The 24,460-nt window shown below is 35.8% G+C and overlaps 1 protein-coding gene across 1 annotated transcript in view; it reads right to left on the reverse strand.

The window, feature by feature from the left end:
* Window positions 1–24,460, reverse strand: part of DARS1 (aspartyl-tRNA synthetase 1) — a 67,352-nt gene that overhangs the window by 28,657 nt on the left and 14,235 nt on the right. Inside the window, exons 4-5 of the mRNA XM_036858103.1 lie at window positions 20,642–20,744; window positions 1,509–1,611 (exon numbers count right to left, since the gene is read on the reverse strand). Of these exons, the coding sequence (XP_036713998.1) occupies window positions 1,509–1,611; window positions 20,642–20,744 (206 nt within the window). The remainder of the gene's footprint in view (window positions 1–1,508; window positions 1,612–20,641; window positions 20,745–24,460) is intronic.

Below are 24,460 nucleotides of genomic sequence, written 5' to 3' on the forward strand. Positions count from 1 at the left end.
CATGTTATTCGAAGATAGGGTCTTTTTTTTTTTTTTTTTTTTTTGGTCAGCACACCTTTAGGTCAGTTTGCCTTTACTAGGTTGCAGACTTCCTGGTGGGGTTAGTTTGAAATAAGACTTACACAAAGAGAACAAAGTAATTTGGCAAGTTAGGTCAGTAAAAAATACAAGATTTTCTAAGTCTTGAAGAGTTCCATGACAGTCAATTTCAATTAAATACAACCTTACTCCCAAATTACTGTGTATGGATGAATCTGTCTTTCTGCATCTGTCTGTCTGTTCTATCCCATATATGTGTGCGCGCTCACGCACGTGCCTACACACACACACACACACAGGGGTAAGGATGGGAAAGGACTACTGCGTAAGAGAAATTCAATGATGAATATTGTAGATAGAAACTAGACCTGGATCTGAGACTGCAGGTTCAAAATTGCAGGATTATTTCAATAGTATTAAATACATGTGAGTTCACTTATAAGATTTTAAAAGTCAATGATGGTGAGCATTTTTAGTTTTTATGTCTAAGAAAATTATGTGGGATAAATCTTGTATGAAAAAGTTATTGCTGGAATGTAAGTCCAATATAGTATTGTCTCTTGACTTCTTTATACTGTAAAATATTAGAAATACAATGATTATAAGGGAGTATAATGATTAAGAGTTAGTATAACTAACCAACCTTCAGAAGTACATCATTAAAAGAAAGTTCACAGCAAAATAGGTTCATAATAGTGAATAAAGCTTTTTAGATGTGTTTTATACTTTTCCGTATGTGACTATGGTAGATGTACCATGTCAACAAGCCTGGGCAAGCCTGCTGGATGAGGAGAGGCCACGGGGAGATGTCCCAGAAATATCAGTGACCCCAGGCAATGTCATGTGGCGCAGATGAGCCATCCCAGATAGGCTGACCCTCATTCCCAAACTGCACAGAATCATGAGCAAATAAATGTTTTTATTGTTTTAAGTCACTAAGTATTGAGGTGGTTTTTTATATAACAAAAGCTAATTGAGTCAGTAATCAATTTATAAATCTCAATATTTTATATCAACTCTAATTATTAAGAACATATAGGGATTTCCCTGGTGGTGCAGTGATTAAGAATCCTCCTGCCAATGCAGGGGACACGGGTTCAAGTCCTGGTCCGGGAAGATCCCACATGCCGCGGAGCAACTAAGCCCGTGTGCCACAACTACTGAGCCTGCGCTCTAGAGCCCGCAAGCCACAACCACTGAGCCCGCGTGCCACAACTACTGAAGCCTGCACGCCTAGACTAGAGCCCATGCTCCATAACAAGAGAAGCCCCCGCAATGAGAAGCCCGTGTACCGCAACGAAGAATAGCCCCCGCTCACCACAACTAGAGAAAGCCTGCGCACAGCAACGAAGACCCAATGCAGCCAAAAATTAATTAAAAAAAAAAAGAACATATAGACTTGATGTGACTAGTGATAAGAACTAGTTCATCTATGTCTGTATACAATTTTATATTTTGAAAAAAATTACCTTTTGAACATGTAACTCTACATCTTGCTGCGTACAGCTTCCAATTTTCTGATTCACTTTTCTCACAACACCTTCCACATCTATGATGCTCTCTTTGTTAATGCTGTGGAAAGAAAAAAATGTCCAACTTTAATCATCTCATCAGAGGTGTCAGAATTCATTTGGTGTTGCAACAGTAAAGCTGAATATATTAAACTCTTCTTTAACATAGTAAGCCACTTGAGATAAAGCCAGTCTCTTTAACCTATTTACAATAAGCTACTACGTAGCACACCTTGTGAGATTTCCTGAGATGATTTTCCAGATTCCATAATTTAGTTACCATGTATAAAATACTCTAGACGTCAGAGGTAACAGGACCAACACTGAACTGTGAAAAAGGTCTTTCAATTATTTTTTTATTTTATTTTTATTTTAATATTTATTTATTTTATTTGGCTGCGCCAGGTCTTAGTTGCAGCACGCAGGATCTTCGTTGCCATGTGTGGGATCTTAGTTGCGGCACGTAGACTCTTAGTTGCGGCATGCAGACTCTTAGTTGCGGCATGCATGTGGGATCTAGTTCCCTGACCGGGGAGCGAACCCAGGCCCCCTGCATTGGGAGCTTGGAGTCTTAACTGCTGGACCACCAGGGAAGTCCTCAATTATTTATTAAAGAACATTTCCCTGCCTATAGTTGAAATTTACTAAGATCAGCATTTCCTATAAGGAGAAACACTGGCTTCAGTAAATGCAATTACTGGTATGTAATGGAATTAAATAATAGAAGAAGGTCAACTGAAAAGATTTCAAGGTAATAAGAGGACATTAGGGTGCTGCAATTAAATCCTCATTGCCTATAGTTTCTGAGTACACACTGTCATTGGATTTGTGACAGATAGCCTATTGGATTGTGTAATTCTATTTAAGAATATCTATATGAAGCTTAATATATACTAAGAATAAAATAAATGCATCTCCTGACCAGTTTTTCTACAACAAACTTGAATTTTGAACATCAGACACTCAAATTCTGAGATAATTCATTACTTGTGTCATAGTACATTTGTGGAAAAGGATAAGATTTAACTTTCAGATCTTGGAGAGTGATGTCGGTATGATGGCAGCTCAATTGGCCTAACCCCATGTAAAACTATTAATTAAAACTCGCAGGGACTTCCCTGGTGGCACAGTGGTTAAGAATCCGCCTGCCAATGCAGGGGACACGGGTTCGAGCCCTGGTCAGGGAAGATCCCACATGCCACGGAGCAACTAAGCCCGTGTGCCACAAATACTGAGCCTGTGTGCCATGACTAATGAAGCTCATGCACCTAGAGCCTGGGCTCTGCAACAAGAGAAGCCACCGCAATGAGAAGCCTGCGCACTGCAACGAAGACCCAATGCAGCCATAAATAAACAAACAAACAAATAAATAAATTTATTTAAAAAAAAAAACTCTCAGGTGGTAACTGGAGCTGTAGAAGTGAGTTGAAAAGACAAGGAAGGAAGAAAAATGCCGAAGTGACAACTGGGAGAGAGTGGATTTCCTGTGGCAGCTGGCATAACAGAAAGGGCAAAAATGGATTAGGAAAATCTGTCCTGGACGCCCTGTTTATCTGCTGTCATAAGCCCCAGTTAACTTTTGTGTTATGGTCTCATGGCTCAAGTCCCTACTAAAATCCTGCAAGATGGATGACCAGAATCTAAACAAAGCAAAGCAACAAGATATAACTTTCCTAAGAAAAAGTCTATTCATTCTGATAAGGAACTGGGTCCTTAGTAGTTGTGGTGCGATTTGACAAGATTCCAGAAATCTAACAATACTTACTTTACACAGGAGAACACTACAATCCATTTCAACAAACATTTGGGTTGTTAAAGGATCATAATGAAGATAATAGGTGAAAAATGGTGAATTAAGACAGAAAAATTTTCACTTTGCTACACTGCCTGGAGTTCTATGTCTGTTACCAACTACCTTAAAAAATAAAAATCAACAGTACACATATCTCTTGCACTCTCATAAATCTTCTGCACTAGACCTATCACCTAATATCTAGCTAAATATCTTACTCAAAATTTATTATGGTAAAAGAGGTGGTTGGTGAACTAAAATAAGACTCCTCTGAGACATGAGGGGATCAAGAGGCTTCAGTTTATTGATAAAAGGGCCTTCTAATACTGGGAATCTGGGGTCGTTGAATCTTTCTTCAATATGACTGCCACCTACCATTGCTTCATCTGTTTGCATGGGTAAGCTTGATACCTGAGTATATAATTCAGACCTTGTGAGAATTCTGTTGCTTATCTCACATGTTTCTATGAGGAAGGTTTTCTCTTCCTTACTGATCAGTGTATTGCTTCATGGAGTAACCTGACCTGCCCCTACTAGAGCCCCACCCTGAGACAGTCTGGCTATGTCCCTGACCCACTTGGTTCTCTTACCTCACCCCCTTGGACTCCCTATTAAGAGGCCTTCCATTATCAGGAAGTTTTCTTCAAGCCAACTTCACGTTAAACACATCTACTCTTAAGGATTGAGCACTAAGCAAGTGTCCTTCCAAAAAGCTGGAATGTGGTCAAATACACTGCCCAAGGCTAGCTAACAGTCCAATCAAAGAAAAAATTTTCTTTTCTTCCTCTCTCAAAAGTAATCCAGAACCTGAAACTTGAAGCTAAGACTACCTTTAGTTCATTAATTCAATATTATGTGCCAAAATACTTGATCAGCTAGACTAAAAAACTACCACTAGTTTAAACATTGTTTCCCGTACTAAACAACTCACAAAAGAACTTCTGAAAACCTGACATATTTCTAAGCTAGGGCCAAAGCTAAACTTCTGCTATCACAAATTGCTCTACTGGATAAATCAGAAAGAAGGTAGGATTAACTAGATATAGAAGATTCCTATAATTAATTTTTTTGCCCTTCCAATCTCAGTATTTCTCCGTATTATTTCTAGCAGCTATATACTATTAATAGAATAGCAGACTTAGATCTTGGTAAAATAATTTAGTTCTAATATCTCTCTCTCTATATCCTCATCTATATCTATCTATCCCTATTGTTGATGTGAATGAATTCGAAAAAAAAAAATTAAAACAAAATTAAAAAGAGTCAAATTTATGAAAAAGGGTCAGACTAGAACTTGTTAGTTAAAACTAGTAAAAGATTATGCGGGCTTTATGTGTATATGTGTGTGTATAATTAGACTCAATACAAGAGGTATTGGAATACTTGAATAAGCTAACTACCAATAGAAGGATAAAATTCCACTTTGTAGAAAAAGTCTAACATGATTTTAACTGACTCTGTGTGTTAAGATGGCTTAATACTATATTGTGTATAGACTACAGCTTGACTGCTGCCATAAAAAGATCCTATTAAAGTCTGCTTTACATTTTGAAACTAATATGTCACTATGTCTTGTTATGTCTAACAGGCAACTAAAAGCCTTCAGTTTTTACAGACGATATGGCAGGGAAAAAAAAAAATCCATGGTGGAAGCTCCTGGGAGCTTCCTGGGAACTACTTTATAGTAGGAGAAATGCATGAAGTAAATTAAACATATCTTTTCAAGAGCTGAGTCAGCTATTTTTATTACTACCAACACCTCCCAAAACACACTGTCACAGCGTTTTTTTACACCTCTTTCATTCTCCAACCACCCTTTTACCCCCTGCATATAAGGAATCACTCTACAAATAAAATTAGTAGAGCCTTGATATTAAAAATGCCTTAATAAGCACAAAAGATTTTATGTCATCTATTAGGAACTGTCAACCGTTCAATTTCATTTGTTTACTTTGAACGTAAACTGCCTTTAGGGAAAAAAAAATTGTAAAAATCACCATTCTTTATATAAAGTATATTATAAAAATATTTTGAGTGGGCTATCAAGTTTGTGGGCTTTTTCAATTTTTAAAGAAATGATATAATGTATGAATTACTGAAGCAATTATAAAACACGCAACTTGGGGAAAAAAACAAACAGTACTCAGTTATCTGAAGGAATAAAATACCATCTTTCCAACACGAGTGCCATACGGTTTACTATTTAGGGCCTCCCTAATAACCACAGGGATACTTCTGTTATCTGTAGTTCTATCAATCTTGATTGTAAGTTTTCATGTCTATATTACATAAGAGGCAACAAACTAAAAAATAGTTTGTTGGAACTGTTAGAAGTAGGCACAACTGTTATATTAAGTAACAGTTGACTGCTGAAGGATATATATTAAAAAACAAAGCAAAACAAACAAAAACATGAAAGTGGCAAACAACCCATTATAATCTAGCACAGTAATAGACGTTCACAATAGTGGCCTTGTGTCATTAAGAAAAAGGAAGAATGTAAAAAAACAGGCTTCAAAGATTCTTTTAAAGTTGTCAAAATAGTTTCAGTACTTGAAGACTTCATAGTCTAAAATAATGCACTACTGAGTACTGCCTTATTCTTTAATGTCGTATATCATCACATACACACTGCAAACCTACAGCGAGTATTATGCACTGTAAAGAGATTTAAAAAAAACAGATACACAAAATTTGACTATGAAACATTAGGGTTGATTTCTTATCAAATACAGCAGAATTTATCTGTTTCTTATCAAATACAGCAGAATTTATCCAATACTGGCCTCTTCAAATTGACTACTCAAGGTAAGGACGAAGGGGTTATAAACACATTTCAAAATCAGCACTTCCTAAAACAATCTTAAAACAACTTATCTGGAATTACTTCTTGGTTTTGTCACACAAATCAGTTTTTGGGGGGCAAATCTCACTTATACCTATTGTTTACTATCCTTCAGAAATGCTGAAGATCATGACAGAACTCTAGGTGGGAGAGAAGAGACAAAAAAAAAAAACCCAAAAAACTAAATGAATGGCATTAGAGGTCCAAGGAAGTAACATGTTTCAAAAGGAGAGAATATTTAAATATATAAACTATAGGGTTAATAGATAGACATTAACCTCATATATAGGCTTAATAATGATAGCTATAGATAGTTAATATATCAACTATAGGGCTGACCAGCTATCTACAAACATTTTTGATAATTTGATTTACTTTACCAGTAAAAAAAATGGGGAGTATGCACCTCAATATGTATATATTTTATTTATTTTAAAATGATATACATGTAATACTAAACGTAAATATTACCTTTAGGCAAATATAAACCTGGGGAGAGATTCATAATGAGCAATAATGATCCATGATTAGCAATAGCAAATCCATACTTCACACAGTTTTCCTGATAATTTCTATCTAGCTAGGGGAGTACTGAAATCTTGTCAGATCTAATTGGATTATCATTGAAACAACACCACCCCCACCACCACTTCATAACATGGCTGATACAAAGATCCCACACTGTAAGTGTCAGTGTTAACATTTTCTTGTTGCGTGTATGTTTTAAGTTTTATCTTCATTCTGTAGTCTCTTGATAGAAATCCTTTGTCCATTTTCTGAGGGTCAGTCTGTTATTTTAATAAATATAAATAAATATAATCCCCCCAAACCAGTTAGCCAGGCACAGTAAACTTCAATTGGCTACAATATGCTGAAAGTGAACCAGAGGGTTGGGGTACCAATGTTAGCTCCTTTGTGTTACTGGAATCCTGCAGTCTTCCTTCAGAGGCCTCACATGCTATAGGTGACATGTGTGACCTTCTGAGATGCAATCCAAGTGATAGGCCCAGTGTTTATCTATAAATTAACTATTAGAAAAACTCAAATTTTTTCTTACACTTTTAGATCAAAAAGAAAGGAAGGAAAGGAAAGAAATAGAAGTTTGATTATTTTCTTTCCTTCAGTGGGTAATCTTGAGCAAATCACACTTTGGAGAACACTGGGATAGGGCATAAGAATCACAATGACTGAGAAAAGGCTGTTGGTGTGGGTAGCTATAGGTGAAAAGGAATTTAACAGTATGGGACTCTAGTCAAAGAGGTCACCATCTTGCATATAAATGGTGGAGAAATAGATCTGGGAAAGAAGTACTTCATCTATTTTTTTGTCACTGGGTCCCAGTGTGAGGTTCTGACTCTGACAAGTCCTCTTGGAGAACAAAGAATAATCACCCCCAATTCACACTACCCCTCACCAGTGACGGACGGAAAATGGCAAGGTTTGCTCTTATATTTTTAAGTTATTTTTTAAACAGTGTTTTCTAAACATTATTTCAAAAACTTATTTTTTTATTGTAAAAGAGTATACTTTATTGTTAACAATTCCAATGTTAAATAACGTGTAAATTTAGAATTTTAAGTTCCCCATCATATACCCAACCCCCTCTCCCTATAATCACTGTTTACTACACTCCTCCACATTTTTTCTCATTTGCAAAAAATATGGAATGCATCATAAATTTTGTGTCATTCTTCTACATTAGTTTTGTTCATGTTCTCCGTATTTAAGGTTGAAGAAGCAGTTTTATTTTTACAGCTCAAATGAAATTGATCCTAATACATACAAATACCTAAAGTATTATTACTCCCATGTCACTCTGGCAATTTCCTTTTATGTTCCAGTTCCTGTGTGAAGTGCTTTATGCATATATCATCTCACTTAAACCTCACAAAGGCCTACAAGGTAGGTGCTACTAACAATTTATAGTTGAAAAACTGAGACTCTGAAAGGTCAAGTAATTAGGCCAAGATCACACAGCTAGTAAGATCATGTACTGATTACTGCACTCGACAGTTCTGTTACAGACTCACAAATTAGCACCAAATTTTAAATACTCCAGAATGCAACATCAGCACACTTTGAAATAATGCATTCTCATTTTTAGAAGCTCATGAGCTGCCAGATTCCTTTATAGCTTACGTGAAAGAAACTGAAAACAACAGGCCCTTCACAAATAGTTTTCAAAATGCCCAAGAATCATACTGCTTTCTCTGGTAACGCTGATGTATCTTGATGTTCTGTTGTTGCCAGCCTCAACATATATACATCAGAATCTTTGTATAAAAGAGAATAAAGTTATTACTTAAAGTTATATTTAACTTAGAAGAATTAATCCCATAAACTAGGAACTTTTTTTTTTTTTTAAACTAGGAACTTTTGACACCAGATTTTAGACCTACTTTTAAAGCACATATTAATCAAAGTTTTCAATACAAATGTTGAACTGGACAGGGCCAATATAGGAGTTCTGTTTCTGATCCAATAGATAAGTACCTCATTCCAACAAAGAGGTATAAACTATCTAGGTACAGTTGTTCAAAGAGCTGCAATCCAGAACACTATAATAACCTCGCCTATGTTCACCAACTTATCCACATGATGCTCAAGGGGTACCCAAATGCCCACCACCCTCTGGGCCTCAATTGTGGATGATATATACATATACTTCATCATAGGACCTGTAACATGCCTCTGCATGCAGTTGTTTGTTTATTTTTTGTCCTGTCCCCAAATTAAGTTCCTTATGTGATATACAAAGTCACTGAATACCCGAGCCTAGCAGAGTGTCTAGACTGGAGCAGGTGCTAATAAAAGTTTTCTAAATCAATGAACCTTCTTCTGAGTATTATTTTGATGTTTACAGTTCTAAAAATTAACGTGCAAACTGAAAATTTAACCTACCAAGTAAGTAAAATAGTTATTTTCAGGTGAAAGATCTAGAAAGGAAAGAAAATAAACTTGTATGTAGCTAGGTGACTCATTAGAGAATGAGAAACATACTTGTGACTCACAAGCTACCAATAAATAACCTAACCACAATGACTAATATGAAGAAAAAAAAAATACATATACAAATATTAAAGCCTGAATAAGCCTTTTATTCAGAATCCGAACATCACTATGCTAGGGGTGGGAGGTGTTACATAAGCATGAATAGCAAAATTCAGTTTTTAACACCTGCTCTTCAAATGAACTGTAGCCTTTTACAACGCTTTAATTTTAAACTTAAAAACCTGCGTTTACATTCACTATAGTGAATACAGTTTACATTCACTACAGTCCTTAATAACAGTCAATACAAAAAGACCTACAGGGCCACCTTTAAAAAAACTTGTCTTTTCAAGGCTCAACCATAACTAACACAAACTACTCTGCTCATTATTTTTAAATGGCACTAAATAAACAATAATTTTAAAAGGAAAAAAGGGATGACTTCTTGCCTCAGCTCAAACACCAGCTACTAAACATTAGAACATTAATGTCAACATAAGATGGGGATCCAGAAACACTGGCCTGGATAGGTATCCCATCTTCCTGCTTCCAGACAAATTTCATTTAAAGACCTCAAACCATTTCAGATACACAATTAAGAATCCGTTCTTAAAGATCTCTAGGGAATGAGATGTGGGAACCTTCCCATGTAACTCATTTAGTTGTTTCATTTCTGTATGCATTTAACCATGAGAAAATTGATCTTTCCAACAAATTGATTAAAATAATGTGTTGAAGAGTCCTGTGGCACTTAAATCCAATTAGTGAGTCAACTTTTCGGATTAGTATTTTGATGAATTGGATATTCCTAGGAAAGATAATTTGGGGAAAATTGACCCCATATTAAGCTTTAGTGTCACTCTTAAGGAAAATACTAAAAAGCTAGAAACTGCTAGTGGTACAATGTGGTCAGTAAGGGAAAGATAAATACCTCAGATTTAATATCTAAAGTAAATGCTAAGATAGTTATCTATTTAAGATATTAAAAGTGACCTCATAGTTTGCCTCTTAAATGATTAGGAAACCCCAGCTGGAACTATCTGATTTGATATTTTTAATAGTGGAGTCCTTGCTTTTTTCCACCTGGTATATGGCCAGAGGGAATAGAGTTAAATGTAGGGCCTCATGGAATTAACATATAAATACCATTATTTCTCCCACTTTTTTGTGTAGGAGTTCACATGTTTTAAATGTCCAGTCTCTTTGGGTTGCCCTTCAAGACGGAAATACCTTGAGAATAAATAAACAGTCCTTGGGCACTCCCCTAGCACTAAAGATAATTACAAGCATTTAATATAAAAAAAGATCTAAGACAGAATGAAAATTAAATGAGGATTAGAAATGGCCTTTTCCTCATGAACGTATTTCTAGCTATGCTGTTTTCCAAACCAAAGATTCTAGCAGAATGGTTAGTTGGCTTACTAACTAAACTGCTAGCCTCCCAAAGTGAATGTGTTACTAAATATTCATTTGAATTATCTCATGTTTCACTGATCCTCAAATTTCTAAAGTAAGCTAAAAACATCTATAAGTAAGAATTTTTGCTTTATTTAATAAGTAATAGAAGCCACTAGCATTTATATGTTGCTGTTCATATGCTGTTTTTAATCATAATAGAAGGCTGATAATATATTAAGCAATGAAACTCACAGAATTTTCCAAATTTTTATTTTCTTATTATAATTATACTCAGAAACTACGGGATAAAGAGGAATGAGATCCTGAAGAGTTCAGTGAAACAATGAAAAGAGGCGGCCTATAAACCTCTATTTTCATTACAAAAGTGGAATATATTCTACTGGGCCCAGCTGAGGAATAAAAATCAACTGTTCTGCCACAAATACACAATACACTCTTTAAGCTTGGTGTTAGATTATGGGATCAAAAGTATATGGGGCAGGGAGTTAGTAGGGCATCTGCAGGGCAAAAGAAACAAAGAGACAGAGAACAGTGGATAAGGATGCAGTGAGAGTAGTTGTAGGAATGGAACTGGCGTTGTGTGAGGTCAAAAGAGGACAGAAAAAACTAGGAGAAAATGGGGAGATTGATAAAAAAACTACAAGCATTGATGAGGTCCAACAGAAGATTAGGAGGCATTAGAGGTAGAAAGGTGGAAATTATGGTTAGAGAGAATGGCTACTGGAGTTTAAAACGAAATTCTAAGGGGCAAAATCCAAGCTGTGGCCACAGGAGTGAGCTGTTAAAGTGAAGCAATGGTGAAGATAGGGGAGGAAAAGTAAGGAATTTTAAGGCCAACTTGTTCCATATAGTCACTTGAAAACATTTAGAATGAGAGGATGACTTGGAATAGGAGGAGCAGAATCCTATCAGCCAGAAAAATAAAATGGTTTCAGTAAAACAACCTATTTCAATCTTTGGGTTTTTTTTTTTTTTTTTTTTTTTTTTTGTTTTTTTTTTTTAAATTTTTATTTATTTATTTATTATTTTTGGCTGTGCTGGGTCTTCGGTTCGTGCGAGGGCTTTCTCTAGTTGCGGCAAGTGGGGGCCACTCTTCGTCGCGGTGCGGGGACCGCTCTTCATCGCGGTGCGCGGGCCTTTCACTATCGCGGCCCCTCCCGTTGTGGGGCACAGGCTCCAGACGCGCAGGCTCAGCAGCTGTGGCTCACGGGCCCAGCCGCTCCGTGGCATGTGGGATCTTCCCAGACCAGGGCTCGAACCCGTGTCCCCTGCATTAGCAGGCAGATTCTCAACCACTGCGCCACCAGGGAAGCCCCAATCTTTGGGCTTTTCATGAACTCAAAAGGTTGGAACTTCTCTCCAATTTACTCAACATAGTAAGCAAGTTTAGGAGATACTACAGCTGTCTATCCAAATCCCTCTCCCCTTCTTCATTGCTAACAGAACCCCACCCCTGTTCAGTATCCACACTTTCCCTGGCCAAGTGCTCTAATGGAAGGTGAGCCCATCCAGCTCCAGAGAGTGAGTTGTGCTTAGTCCCAGCCCATCCTGGGAATTTACTCCAGATTGATGGTGTCTCTTCCACAGAGTTTCTCAAACTAGAAACTCTGAAGTCATTTTCCACTTCTTTCTTTTCCTCACCTCCACACATAAGCAGTCAGCAAACAGATAAGACTCTTATATTTGGACCCACTCACTGCGCAAGCATCATTATCTCTTTTAAGAGTAGAGTTTTGCTTTAACACTTGTTTTGAAAATGTGAATTAATTCCAACACAATTGATATATCAGGTATCAATCTGAGCATAATGAGAATTCTGTGTTTGCCTATACCAGATTTCACCTGTGAGAAACACTAGGTCAATGCAGACAACTGTACTCAAGTGAACTTAGCCACCCAGGAATATATAAAACACACACACCTCAGACATGGACCTGCGTTACAAGCCACACCCATCCCCATCTGGTGGTCCAACTTTCCTTCCAATTTCAGACAGCCTTCCTTGTACCACCTGATAATAATTTCCAAGCTGCAACTCTTCTGATACCCACTTCCACTCAGAAACAGTATGTCTTTGTAAAGATAAAGTGAGGGCTTCCCTGGTGGCGCAGTGGTTGGGAGTCTGCCTGCCGATGCAGGGGACACGGGTTCGAGCCCTGGTCTGGGAAGATCCCACATGCCGCGGAGCAACTGGGCCCGTGAGCCACAACTACTGAGCCTGAGCGTCTGGAGCCTCTGCTCCGCAACAAGAGAGGCCGCGATAGTGACAGGCCCGCGCACCGCGATGAAGAGTGGCCCCCACTCGCCGCAACTGGAGAAAGCCCTCACACAGAAACGAAGACCCAACACAGCCAAAAATAAACATAATAAATAAAAATTAAAAAAAAAAAAGATAAAGTGAAAGATTTATTGTATTCATGTATTTCTCAACCATTCAATATGTATAAAACTATTCTGTTTTTAATAAAATTAGGTTCTTTTTATAAAACTATGTCACTGATGAAGGTTGTTTTTGTTTTTGGCTGCACCGTGTGGCACGCGGGATCTTAGTTCCCCGACCAGGGATCAAACCCACGTCACCTGAATTGGGAGCGCAGCGTCTTAACCACTGGACCGCCAGGTAAGTCCCTGAAGTTTTTGACTGTTGTGCTATTTACCTATTTTTTGCATAAACCTTCAGGTTTTTATTTCATACTTTTGCATAGCACAGTATTTTTTTAGGAATGCATTTATTACAGTAACAGAAATGACTGAATATTAGCACCACTCTACAAAAAGTTAACCCAAAAGGACACCCATACCTCAATGTCTAAGATCTCCTCCTTTGCTGACAATAGAGCAATTCTAGCAGACAGAAGTTTAGTTTGTACAAGTGTGTTACAAAGAGCATGATATGTTAAGGAACAGCATCAGTTACCCAGCCAAACTCTTTCATTTCCTTCCTGAGTCCAGAATCTTGGTAAAGGACAAATTCTTATTTTAAATTCTGAGTGTGGTCTTATTTCCACATCACTTGCATACACCACACAGCTGCTTTGTTGAGTGACTCTGTGTTTTACTTCTCACAGCAAGAGTGATAAGAATATGTATAAGATGACCTGTGTGGCAGTGCTGATGATGATAAGGAAAAGGCAACAGATTAAGCAAAAGAAGATGTAAATTTGCCTAGTGAGTTTTAGGTTTCATATTTATAATTATAGCTATCAAATATTTTTATATTAAAATTATTCAAGAAAAATAACTGTCTTTGCAAACATGAAACTCTCTACTTTCTAACTACCTTCCCCCAACCCCACTGTTTTTATTGCATGCTTTTTAACAACGGGGTGATTCCTTAGGAAGGCAAACACTGCTTTATGCTAGAGGAGACAAGCTCATTAGCATTACTGATGGTTAGAAAAACATTTCATTCCTTCTTTGGAACCATTTTTAGCATCAATTTATGACAACACAAAAATCTTTTTTTATTACTTTATAATCAGCTATACTTTTTAAAACCAAAATTATTATTTTTCACCAGTTTTCGTTCTCAATAACTTGGGGACAGTATTTAAAAGTCATTATCACCCTCAAGAAAAAAAATATCTATCTACTCCTTGAGGATATATACCAGAATAAACTGCACACTCTAGAAAAGATACTTTTGAGGCAAAAAGCAACAGGGTTTCCCTTTCCCAGTAACCAACGTATTTCAATGACATTAAGGTTGTATTCTAAGTGAGCTACATATAATGTGGAGGGCTTTGAACGAACATCCTTATATAATCTTAGAGAGGCAGGATGACACAGAAGCATGAGCCTAGAGTCAGAGACCTTAGTATTTTAAGTATCAATGTTCTTATCTGTAAAAAATGAATAGACAAGAAAAAAAAAAAAAAAAGACAAAATGGTATCCACACCTCACAGTACTGCTATGAGGACCAAGGGGGAACATGCAAGTACGGCACTCTGCAGCTCCATACTTAGTATACTGTAATAGTTAGCTATTATTGCTGCTACTGTTACAATCAAATCTGTTATTTCCCCTGTACATGAGATAGGGAAGCTACTGGTGACCACTGCACTGAACCTTTACTGGGGTGCACCCCATAAATATAAAAATTCATGGTAGATACTGGAAAGCTTGGCAAGATAAAGTAAGGGCAGTCATCATACTAAATTTTAATTGTAGATTAAGTTTCTTAAATATTAAAATAATATTTCACATGCAATAAAAGTCCAAGTGTAGGTGTGTGTGGGGGAGCTTTTTTCCATGGCCTTTCATTTAAAAAATATAAGGCACCTTCTACAGGGGTCACTGAAGAGTACCCCATCATAATTTATAAAATCTACTCAATATACACAAGATAATGATGGAAGGTTAGCAGCATTAGCTTTGTATGAATAGTGGTTTTTACCTTTTATTTTACATTGTTTTAGGCACCACAGTTTTAAGCCCCTCAAAGTGCTTTTTTATACTAGATTGTCACAATAAATGTCTAAAATATGTAAGAAATCCTACACTATATTGATATATGCTGACTGTTATTGTTAATAGTACAGATAAACTTGAGAGTTGGTGAAAGCTAGGTGATGACCAAAATTATAAATTATAAATTCTTATAAAATAAGAATTTATTTTATAATTATAAAATTATAATTTTAGGCAGTCAATAGCTCATATATTTCAAAATGATTTCCATTTGATTCTTATTTACCCCCTTCTCCTCTCCCCCTCAAAAATGAATAACGGTGAAAAAGACATATTCTAAGCTTTTCTTTCTCATATTTACATATTCTAATAGCGACAAAAACTATTAAAATTTAAACACTTACAGAAACTTGAGTATTAAAGGTTTTCAGCAAAACTGGCAACAAATTTTTTAGCTTTCTGGTTGTCAGAAATAATTTGTTGAATCTTACTGTACTCAATGAGAAATGTGCTCCACAGATCTACATAGCTACTCATATTCAAATTAATAATTTTAAAATCCTGGGCAAGGTAAAGTAAAAGATTAGTTGAAAAGAGGACAAGCTATAAAGTTGCTACATACTAGTTTTTCAAGTAATGTACCAACATAAAATGCTCTGATGATATAAACTAACAATTCATTGAGGCAAAGAACTCAAAATGCCCAAACATGAGAAACCATATATTTGCCAGTTAAATCAAAACAGCACCCAAAAAACATCAATTGTGTAAATATTTTTTGAAATAATAAACCACCTTTTCACAATAAAAATCTGTATCCCAATTCCAAGACAGGCACAAGCTTGGTTTATATGTCAAGTAACTTCTTTCAATTACAGTGAATTAGTGCCACACCCAATCTCAGACTTTAATATTTCCCAGGCAAGTAGAAATAAAAATGGTCAAAGAAGGGTCTTAGCTGTAAAGAATGAAGTAAGACTAACATACAGTAAACAATTTATGAAGTCATGTGCCTAGTTAGTGAGGAGCCAAGTCTCTGGGCTCTCTGGCCCACTCCATTGCCCATTGGCACTTTGTAGAAATTAAAGTTTTAAATCATCCTAGTAGTTCTATGATGACTTATTTTGTGAACTCAGTTTTCTTCACCAAAACCCCAAGAATTTTAAGTTCAAAATAAGCTTGGTAAGAATTAAGCACAACTAAATATGGCATAGATCAGTGGCCTCTCTTGGCAGTATCAGGGACCCTCAGTAAACACTTAAATTAGTTTTATCATGTTACTTAAATACCTACAAGTATAAAACTAGTAGAAATAAATGCCTTATGGTTATAGCCCTTAACTTGAAATCAAAGCGAATTTTTACAGTCTTTTTTTTTTTCTGGGCCATGCTGCTCAGCTTGCGGGATCTTAGTTCCCAGACCAGGGATTGAACCCGGGCCCATGGCAGTGAAAGTGTGGAGTCCTAACCAATGGATAGCCAGGGAACTCTCCTTAAAGCGAATTTTTAAAGAAAATTGAAACAAATATTAAAAACAACAAAATTCAAATTAACAATATTAATTTAAGGTTTGTTAAAGCTAAATTGCTGACATTTGGTTTACTGTATAAAGCTGTAGCCTCATATCCAGTTCTAGATTTAATTTTCTGTATTTTTATTTTAATACTAGTAATATGAAGAATGCTTGTTCATAATTCCATAAAACATTAACTTTGAAGTTGACTCAGGATAATTAGGCCTCATAATTAACCAAAGTTCTGCAAAGAGCAACCAAGAATGACAATTTAAATAAAATATCAGTTGATAATTTTATAAAACTATCTTATTCCAGTGAAAGTTAATAATGTAGTATTGTTAATTGAAATTTGAATCAAATGGGTATCTAATCTGATAAATACTAGAACTGGAAATAGAAACATTTTTCCTTGTATGGAAACTATTGTACTATTAGTTATATGCTGCCCCTATACAGATGAAAACAGGATTCAATAAATATGCTTGAGTGGCAGAGGCTTTTAAAGTTCATAGTACTTCTTAACTACCAAGTACCACCTAGTAACCCAACTTGTCAGCATGTCACTATTCAAACTACAGTGAAATCTTCATTTGTACAGAACATGGATATCATCGGCTTCAGTTGGCATGAACACAATTTATACAGCAGTTCTCTGCTGTAAGTTAGCCTATAAAATGATATGGCATAGTATCCTTATGTAACTTTAAGATAATCACCAAAATGTACACTAAAATTTTAAAAAATATAGAAAACTTCCAATCTCCCAAGAACACATTTGTGGACCCCAGAGAAATGAAAAGAGAAACCAATCAGTGAGGATCATGAAGAACATGGGCTTAATAAGCTAAGTGACAAAGAATGAGGATTTAATGAATAAAACTAAAGCCTTTAAAATAACGAGTAAAATTAGAAAAGAGGTCATTGTAGACATGGAGAGACTGCCCAATCTGAAGCATGTATATTGAGAAATAGTGGGAAATAACAGGGGGAACCAGCAGGTAGAATTAATATTGAACATGGTTGGAAATAGGAAGCCATTAAAGATTTTAGATAAAAATAGCACTTAAAAAGAAACTTCTGGCAAGTATGGACTTTTTAAGAAAAGGATTTTGAAGGATGAAGAAAATAACCAACACATCTTTTTCCTAAAAGTTCTGAAAGTTCTAAAGAATTTATATTACAATTTCACTTGATTTATTATATTTATAAATAGAGCAGGTAATTTTCAAAGTAAAATTTTTCTGTTCTTGATTTTCTTCTTTAAAAATTGGTACTTTGAATATAAGATCATACTACTGCCTTTCTATCAGAAAGGACATGTGCTTTAGACTTGTTACCAAGGAAGATCAGCATTTCTGAACTACCTTAGAAGTATAGCAAAATCACATAAAGACAAGTTGACTGACATACCAGGAGCAATAAATCATGTTCCCAAGAAAATTATCTTATCAACCAGCCACAAAAATTAAAAACTCATCATTTTTCACCATAGAGAGTCATGAGAATTTTCCTTTTTCACAAGGTAGCAAAAACTATTAACACATTTATTGTTAATTACTCAGGATAGATACCTTAACATATGAGTAGTGCCAAAAGTTAAATAATTGTAACTTAAGTTCCACATGTTAAACCTATTGTATAAAATTGGGTCCATTCGCCTGTATATAACCAGCCAAAGGCTTTATAATATGCAACAGCTCTATTATGAAACCACCTTTTCCCACACATTACTAATTATATAAAGTCCAGTTTTTTAAATGGACTAAAAATAGCTACATGTTCTTTGCTTTAAAAAAGAAATCAAAGTCACAACTTAATTGTTAAACCTGAATTAAGATTAAAATCAGATCTCAGGTATCCCCTGGCCGTCCAGTGGTTAGGACTCGGCTCTTTCACTGACGGGGCCTGGGTTCAATCCCTCGTTGGGGAGCTAAGATCCCGCAAGCCAAGTGGCGCAGCCAAAAACAAAAACAAAACAAAAAGATTAAAATCAGATCTAGATCTTGATTGAGTTCCATCCACTTCAGGATTATGAAATCCAGGTTAAATTATCTAAATTCTTCCCTTATTCTAAAAAAAAGATCACCCATACACTATCCCTTTTAGATGAAAGCCTTTCTTTAACATATATTATAAGGGCATTAGTGAACTAAGTTCTGTGTGCAAGTATCTTTTCCAGCTGGTAAGCTTTGGTTGACATCTGATATGGTCAACTGCTGTCAGTCAAGTCCCAGGAGTTTCTGAGAAGATCCAAAATAAGAAATGACTATTTGTGGACTACTTTAACGTGTCTACCTCTAGAGATATCAAATGAATTGACTGTTCTCTTGATAGTAGAATGCCTCTTAGTGATTAAGGGTAAATGGGATTTCCAAAAGACTTTCAGACTATAATCCTTTAAGAATGTAATACTGAGGTTATAATGCAGTTTAACAAACAAATATATTCTATATGAAACTATAAGCTTAATATATTAGTTTTCAGAACCAATTTAATATATAAAAGACAGAAGCCATAAAGTTTGTTGACTCGAAGTTGACTTTTCCCCAGTATTCTCCAGTATATTAAATATAATTTAGCATATATGTCTGTGGTTTTCAGGGGCTCTCTGTGTAGACAAAGTTTATTTCTAGGGACCACATTTACTATGTCCCACTTCATAGGATACAGATTGACCTGAAAAGGCTAGGTGACAAATACACCCAACAAGCATATACCCTTAAGGACTAGGTATTAAAACAGCAAACCTAATCACCAAATGATACAGGTAGAAGAGATGAGAGTGACAGTCTCTGGGCAGCAGGACTGGGAGATAGGGAGAGGTAGGGCTAGTGGTACTGAGACCTCTGAGCACATCAGTAAATTGATGTAATTAATGGCACTGGAGTCTTTAAACAAGAGAGCAAGTATTGCTATGATACAATAAAACTAAATTGGATAAATAAATCTGTTAACCAAAACCAGTTGCTAAGCATCCATTATATGTAAACCACTGTGCTGAAGGAGTCAGGGAAGGCCCAAACATAAATTAAGATATTAAATTAGATCAGTTTTTAGTCTCCTTCTAGTTCTAAAATTGATAATTCTATCTATATTAACTCATCTTTGAAAGCATATATATATTTAAAGAACAGAGATAAAAATCAATAGAAAATAGGGAGGGTGGGAGGGAGATGCAAGAGGGAGGAGATATAGGGATATATGTATACATATAGCTGATTCACTTTGTGATACAGCAGAAACTAACACACCATTCTAAAGCAATTGTACTCCAATAAAGATGTTAAAAAAAATCAATAGAAAACATGTAACATTTACTCAACTGAATTTCTTTTAAAAAATATTTATGCCTATGAAGTACTCTACTACTTAAAATTGTCCATTTTTCTGAGTCTTCTTTGACCATTATCATGGAAATAAAATTTCAATTAAATTGAGAAAAACATGCAAACAAAACTAGCCACATCACCAACTCTTATTACCTTACAGCTCCAGCAGGCCCAACGACTACATTATCTCTGTATCCCGCCCCTTGTAAATTGAACAAAACAATGAGCTTCTATAGGAAACCTGAGCCAGAACTTTTATGGGGGAAAAAAAGCAAACTTGACTTTTTTTTTTTTTAAACCTTTTTGGTGTCAAAGTTAAAAGCTGTAACATGTTAGAGCATTTGTTTTACTTCTTCAGGACGGAATCATTTGCAAAATCACGTTCTTTTATTTTAAACACTTCTATTATTTAGTTAGAAAACTTGTTGCTTAACATGCAAATCTCAAACTAGGGGAGGGAGGGAGGAAATGAAGCTCAACAAACACAACAAAATAAAGTTGCTTTGCAGTGTTGACGCTGCCAGGCTTTTTGTAACTCTACTTGAAAGTAAATGTGACTTGTCTGTAGAGAGTGCTGCTTCAGCAGTTCCAAATGAATTTCAAGTCTGTGCTCCATATTTTCTCTTTTATAAGTTTAATGTATTCAGCAACACTGAACTGACAATTTAAATAACTACATTTTTAAACAAAGGAAGCGTTGATGTTAATGCATGAAAATGGTCCAAAGCCCTGGGAGCCCCGGTTCCCACCACTGTTTATTCTGACAACAGGATATAATTGCTTACTTACTTGGCAGCAAATTTTACCATCTGCTTGCTTGCGTGGTCTCCCACGGCTGCAAGAGCCTGGACATTAAACTGCTGCTGACGTAGGACTAAGAAGCACTGCTTCCCTGAAGAAGACAGAAAGTACGTAAGTGTATTAAGGACATGCTACTTCAGGTTTTACAAAGAAGAAAAATGCTTCTCTACTTCATAGTTGGGCCCAAATTTACTATCCCCAACAGGAACATACACATAGGTATCTGGCTTTGACAGCCAAAATTCCCATACTCAGTTGACAAGCTTTAAAGAAACCCAAGTTTCTCCTACGCTTTTAAAATGCTTGTTATGAGGACGTAGGCAAAGCACCAATTTCAAAAAATATTATCAACCAAGAAAATTATTTTGTCATTGTATGGACTTATTAAACAAATTTCAAGTAACTTCAGATCACTTTCAACATTCATTCAATAGCTAGTATATTCTACAGGCAAAGGTACTATGCTAACCATCATAAGAGCCTCAATGATGCAACCATAAAAGTACTAATAAAGTGCTTAGTCACAAGAACATAAACATTCTACGGGGGTGGTTCATTTTATTTCCTACCAAAGTACATTTCAAAGAGCATTTAGAATAACAGGTTAGCTTATTTCCTGTTCTATTTTTCTCATTTTTCCTTTATTGTCTTCCTAATTCTTCATCCTTTATAATAGTTCCACTTTTTTTTTTTACTCCAAGGAGTTTTTTTTTTAATTAAAAAAAAATTTTTGTTTTTGGCTGTGTTGGGTCCTCGTTGCTGCGCACGGGCTTTCTCTAGTTGCAGCAAGCAGGGGCTACTCTTCATTGCGGTGTGTGGGCTTCTCATTGTGGTGGCTTCTCTTGTTGCGCAGCACGGGCTCTAGGCACGTGGGCTTCGGTAGTTGTGGCACGTGGGCTTCGGTAGTTGTAGCACGTGGGCTTCGGTAGTTGTGGCATGTGGGCTCAGTAGTTGTGGCTCGTGGGCTCTAGAGCGCAGGCTCAGTAGTTGTGGCACACAGGCTTAGTTGCTCCGCAGCATGTGGGATCTTCCCAGACCAGGGCTCAAACCCGTGTCCCCTGCACTGGCAGGCGGATTCTTAACCACTGCACCACCAGGGAAGCCCTACTCCAAGTAGGTTACTTTTTCTATAAAAGATCATTCTCTTTATGCCCTATAACCAGTTTTATTTCTACATAATACTGGGCCTCCTGACTCCTCCTCCTTTCATAAGCAACTGTCATTCCTTATTCTTAACCTTTTGAAAAATAATATTCATAACAGATCCAGTCACTCACCATCTTTGTGACAGGTCTTTTCTCCAAACTAGATCCTTTTTAAAAGTCTCTGATCAAGTTTTAGGAAACTACTTCCTCATAAAACAAGTTAAATCTTTTCCAGACCACTTTTTTCATCAGATTGTCTTTCAAAATGTCAAAAGGTTTTGTTGTTTAAACTGAGAATTATTTTTACACTGAGAATTAGCTTTGCCTACCCTGGTTCCACCAAAAAAAAGCAAAAATGCAAGCAAACTTATAGTTAATACTTTCAACATACAGTTTTGAAATACAAATCTGACAGCAATTGTGAGGTTAAAAAAAGGTTGCAAACAGAGTGCCAAGATAGACACAATCTATGGACTTCCAAGTCATATATGATTGACATATTTTTACCACTAAATAGATTTTTTTTTTTTCCACTAAATAGATTTTATTTTCCCTTTCCTTTGGAGTATGATCCAGTCGCTAAGTAAAATCTTAAAAAAGAAAGTTACATGAACTGAACAAGTTCAAAGGGATTTTAAGATGCTGTATGGATAGAGAAATCTGCAAATGAATCAAATGACATTATTTGAACTACCAAGAACTACTGAAACCAAAGCCAGATATTAGCCCACTTAGAACAGAATGTTAGCATGAAATGGAAGGTAATGTTCATGATTTAGTAAGTACTTTAGCTGCTCTAATAGTGCAGACAGAGGAAGCACTGATCTGGCTGCACTACAAAGCAATCTTGTGATGAACTCCAGTGCTACACAAAGACCTTGAGAAAGAATGGAGGGCTCTATAGTACTTATAAAGGGTGAGCACAGGAAAATATCTTTAGGTCAGCACTAAGGGGTGACATTTAGTGTAAGGGTTTGGTAAAGAGTAAAATCTTTTTAATCAAAAGACATAGGATCATATCCTATCATTTCCTATGAAGGGGCCTATTGGAAAATATTAAACTAATTATGTCTCAGTTCTTCATCTGCAAAATGGGAGAAAATAACAGTATATTACTCATGGAGTTTTCTTGAGTTTTCATTTATAATCTTGAAGATTATATAAGTAATAAGTTTAGAGTTGTGACAGATACCCAATTAATGTTAACTATGAATTAATGTTATTAATTAATATTAATCGTTATTACTATTACTAATAGCACCACTGCCACTGCCACTGCCACCTATTTATGTGAAGACTGATGACCATTTCTGTTTCACAGCTGGATTACTATGTCCAAAAACTATGGTGGGTGCTGGGAACACAAAGTAAATATTTGTTAGACACTCATGATAGACTATTATGTGAAAATAGTGATAAAGCCATACAAAGAGTACAATCATAACTTTATGTAAGAAAAAACCATCAAAATGTGAACTTGATGGTATAGGAAGAAAAACACCAAAATGTGGCTACTAATGGATGGGGAAATCACAGGGAATTATTCTGTTCTTCATATTTTCTGAACATTCTACAATAACCATGTACTACTTTCCTAATCAGAAAAAATATTTTTTAAGAGAACAATACAATCAAAGAGGTAGGTACAAAAGAAACGTAAGGGTTGAAAGAAAATCGTGGCCATGTTCCAGATTCAACACAAGCAGTAAGTAGAACCTGGGAAGTTCAAGAGGCTAAACATAGAAGCAAATGCACTCCTAAGATCTGACATGCCTGCTAGGGAAAAGAAATCATGATATCAATGGTTATGGGTAAAGTAAAGAATGTTCACTGTTCTCTTTTAATGTTTAATGTGTTTATTGTATGTAATTCTAAAAATTAAACCTTATTTTTTTAAAAAGCCAATAGATGGGAGGAAAAGGGTGGAGAGGTGAGGCCAATACCATCAGCATATTATATTATAAACCTACAGTAAGTAAAAATGTACAGAAACAGCCACATTAATGCAGCATAAGAAAGAAGTGAGAACAGACCCTATTAGAGCAAAGAGATTCTAATTCTAGATGGAATTCAGGAGATAAACTAAAAAAACTGAGTAAAAACTGGAACTGAATATCAAACTGTACAATAGAAAAGGGGAGGACTTTCTAAGTTTCAAAATTATAGAACGTCTATATAGCAAAAATACCACTCTGGGAAAAATAATTGCTGAATGACACATAACCTATATGAGTTAATATCTTTAATACATAAAGATCTTAAAGATGTATGAGTAAAGAACACTGAGATCCCAATAGATAAATGGGTAATGGACTAGAACAAATACTCTGAAAGAAAAAGAAAAAAACCTAGTAAGTAAACATAAGGAGAAAAATATTACTGGAAATGAAAATAATGCAAGTTGAAGCAAACAATGATGATGACACATTATACCACTCATACTAGTAAAAATTTAAAAATATACAATATCATACAATGCTTGGGAGAATTAAGTGAAAATCGTTCCTTCATAACTTGTTGATAAAAAGGTAAACTTGTACAATGCTTTCAGAGATCAATTTGGCAGTGGGCATTAAAAATGGGCCTAAAATGTTCTCTGATTCAAGAAATACATTTCTTAGAATATATGTTAAGGAAATTAAGTATGGAAAGTCTTAGTGAC

The sequence above is a fragment of the Balaenoptera musculus genome, chromosome 7, assembly GCF_009873245.2.
Source record: "Balaenoptera musculus isolate JJ_BM4_2016_0621 chromosome 7, mBalMus1.pri.v3, whole genome shotgun sequence".
Classification (NCBI taxonomy): Eukaryota; Metazoa; Chordata; class Mammalia; order Artiodactyla; family Balaenopteridae; genus Balaenoptera; species Balaenoptera musculus.